This window comes from Chenopodium quinoa, unplaced genomic scaffold (genome assembly GCF_001683475.1).
Source record: "Chenopodium quinoa cultivar QQ74 unplaced genomic scaffold, ASM168347v1, whole genome shotgun sequence".
NCBI lineage: Eukaryota > Viridiplantae > Streptophyta > Magnoliopsida > Caryophyllales > Amaranthaceae > Chenopodium > Chenopodium quinoa.
The window spans coordinates 1812540-1814076 of record NW_018743252.1 but is presented as its reverse complement, the minus strand read 5'-3'; the positions used below and the strand labels follow the sequence as shown (position 1 = coordinate 1814076).

Below are 1537 nucleotides of genomic sequence, written 5' to 3'. Positions count from 1 at the left end.
ACCCACTTGATAAATTATGTCCGCTTCACGCAATTTCAAGATTTGCTTCCTGACAACCTCTTGGAGGTTAGGGTTCAACCTCCTTTGAGGTTCAATCGAGGTGGATTGATCATCCTCAAGATGAATACGATGTATGCACAAAGAGGGGCTAATACCCTTGATATCATCAATGCTATACCCTATCACATTTCTATATTTTCTCAACACAACAAGCAATTTTTCCAAATCAAGACCATCAAGGGTTGCATTGACAATAATAGGGTATTCCCTTCATTTTCAAAATAAGCATATTTCAAAGAGGGGGGAAGGATTTGAGTTCTACCTTGGGAGGAGGTTTGGAACTCTCCTCCACTTTCTCCTCTAGTTCAAGCTCATCTTTATCTTCTTGTTGTTTATGGTCTTCTTCCATTTGGATTTCTTCCATGGCCATGACAAACTCCTTTGCTTCTTGAGAGTGATACTCTTCCTTGCATGTAAGATCTTCAACCATTGGATCTTGAGGCTTCATCATAACCCATTCCAAGCAATCTAACTCCTCATTCACAACATCAACCCTATAGCATTTTTCAACAATGGGGGTCATGAGCAACTTAGAGAACTCAAACACAATCTTTTCATCAGCAACCTCACATGTAATGGTGTTGTTCTTGCAATTGATCACCGCCCCCAAAGTCTAAAGAGCTTCACGACCCAAAATCAAAGGAGTATCGACATCTTCTTCCATATCCATCACTACAAAATTGCAAGGTACATAAATATGCCCAACTTGAATGGGAACGTCTTCAAGATCACCACAAGGTAACTTCACCGAACGGTAGGCCAATTGGATAGTCTTCCTTGTAGGGATCATTTCAATGTTAAGCTTATGGGAAATGGATAGAGGAATCAAGCTAACACTTGCTTCAAGATCAGCTAAGGCGCCCCTAGCTTCCATGTTCCCAATCCTTACCGGCAAAGTGAAGCTTCCCGGATCCTTTTGCTTCTTAGGCATCTTATGTTGAACAAGTGCACTCACTTGATGGGGAATAATGATGAGCTCATCATTGAGCTTCCTCTTGTTGGTGAGAATATCCTTGAGGAACTTGGAGTATGAAGGCATCTGAGTGACAACTTCGATGAAAGGGAGGTTGATGTGCAAATTCTTCATCACACTAAGGAACTTTGCAAACTTGTCATTCAATTTCCTCTCCGCAAGTCGACCAGGAAATGGAACCGGCCCATCAAGATTCCTAGCCTCACTAGGAGTTGAAGTTGTTTTCTCATCTCTAAGCTTCTTCTTCTCCATACTTTTTTCTTTCTCAACAACCTTCTCTTCCTCAATTTCCTTGTCTTCACCCCCACTCTCTTCTCCTTCCTTCTTTTCCTCACTATCCCCCTTCTTAGGACCCTCATAGGATGTGCTCGATCTCAATGTGATTTCCTTGCAAGAGTCGGGTTTCCTGATGTTGGAAGGGTTAGTTTGTGATTGTCTGCGTAGAGTAGAAGGTGAGTTGAAAGGGACTCTCTCGGCCAATTGAGCTAGTTGTGAATCAACCAT

General features: G+C 42.2%; 1 protein-coding gene across 1 annotated transcript; it reads right to left on the bottom strand.

The window, feature by feature from the left end:
- Positions 1-673: 673 nt before the first annotated feature.
- Positions 674-1537, bottom strand: LOC110734835. The gene has a single exon (XM_021914980.1). The coding sequence runs from the start codon at positions 1535-1537 to the stop codon at positions 674-676; it is 864 nt and encodes a 287-aa protein (XP_021770672.1).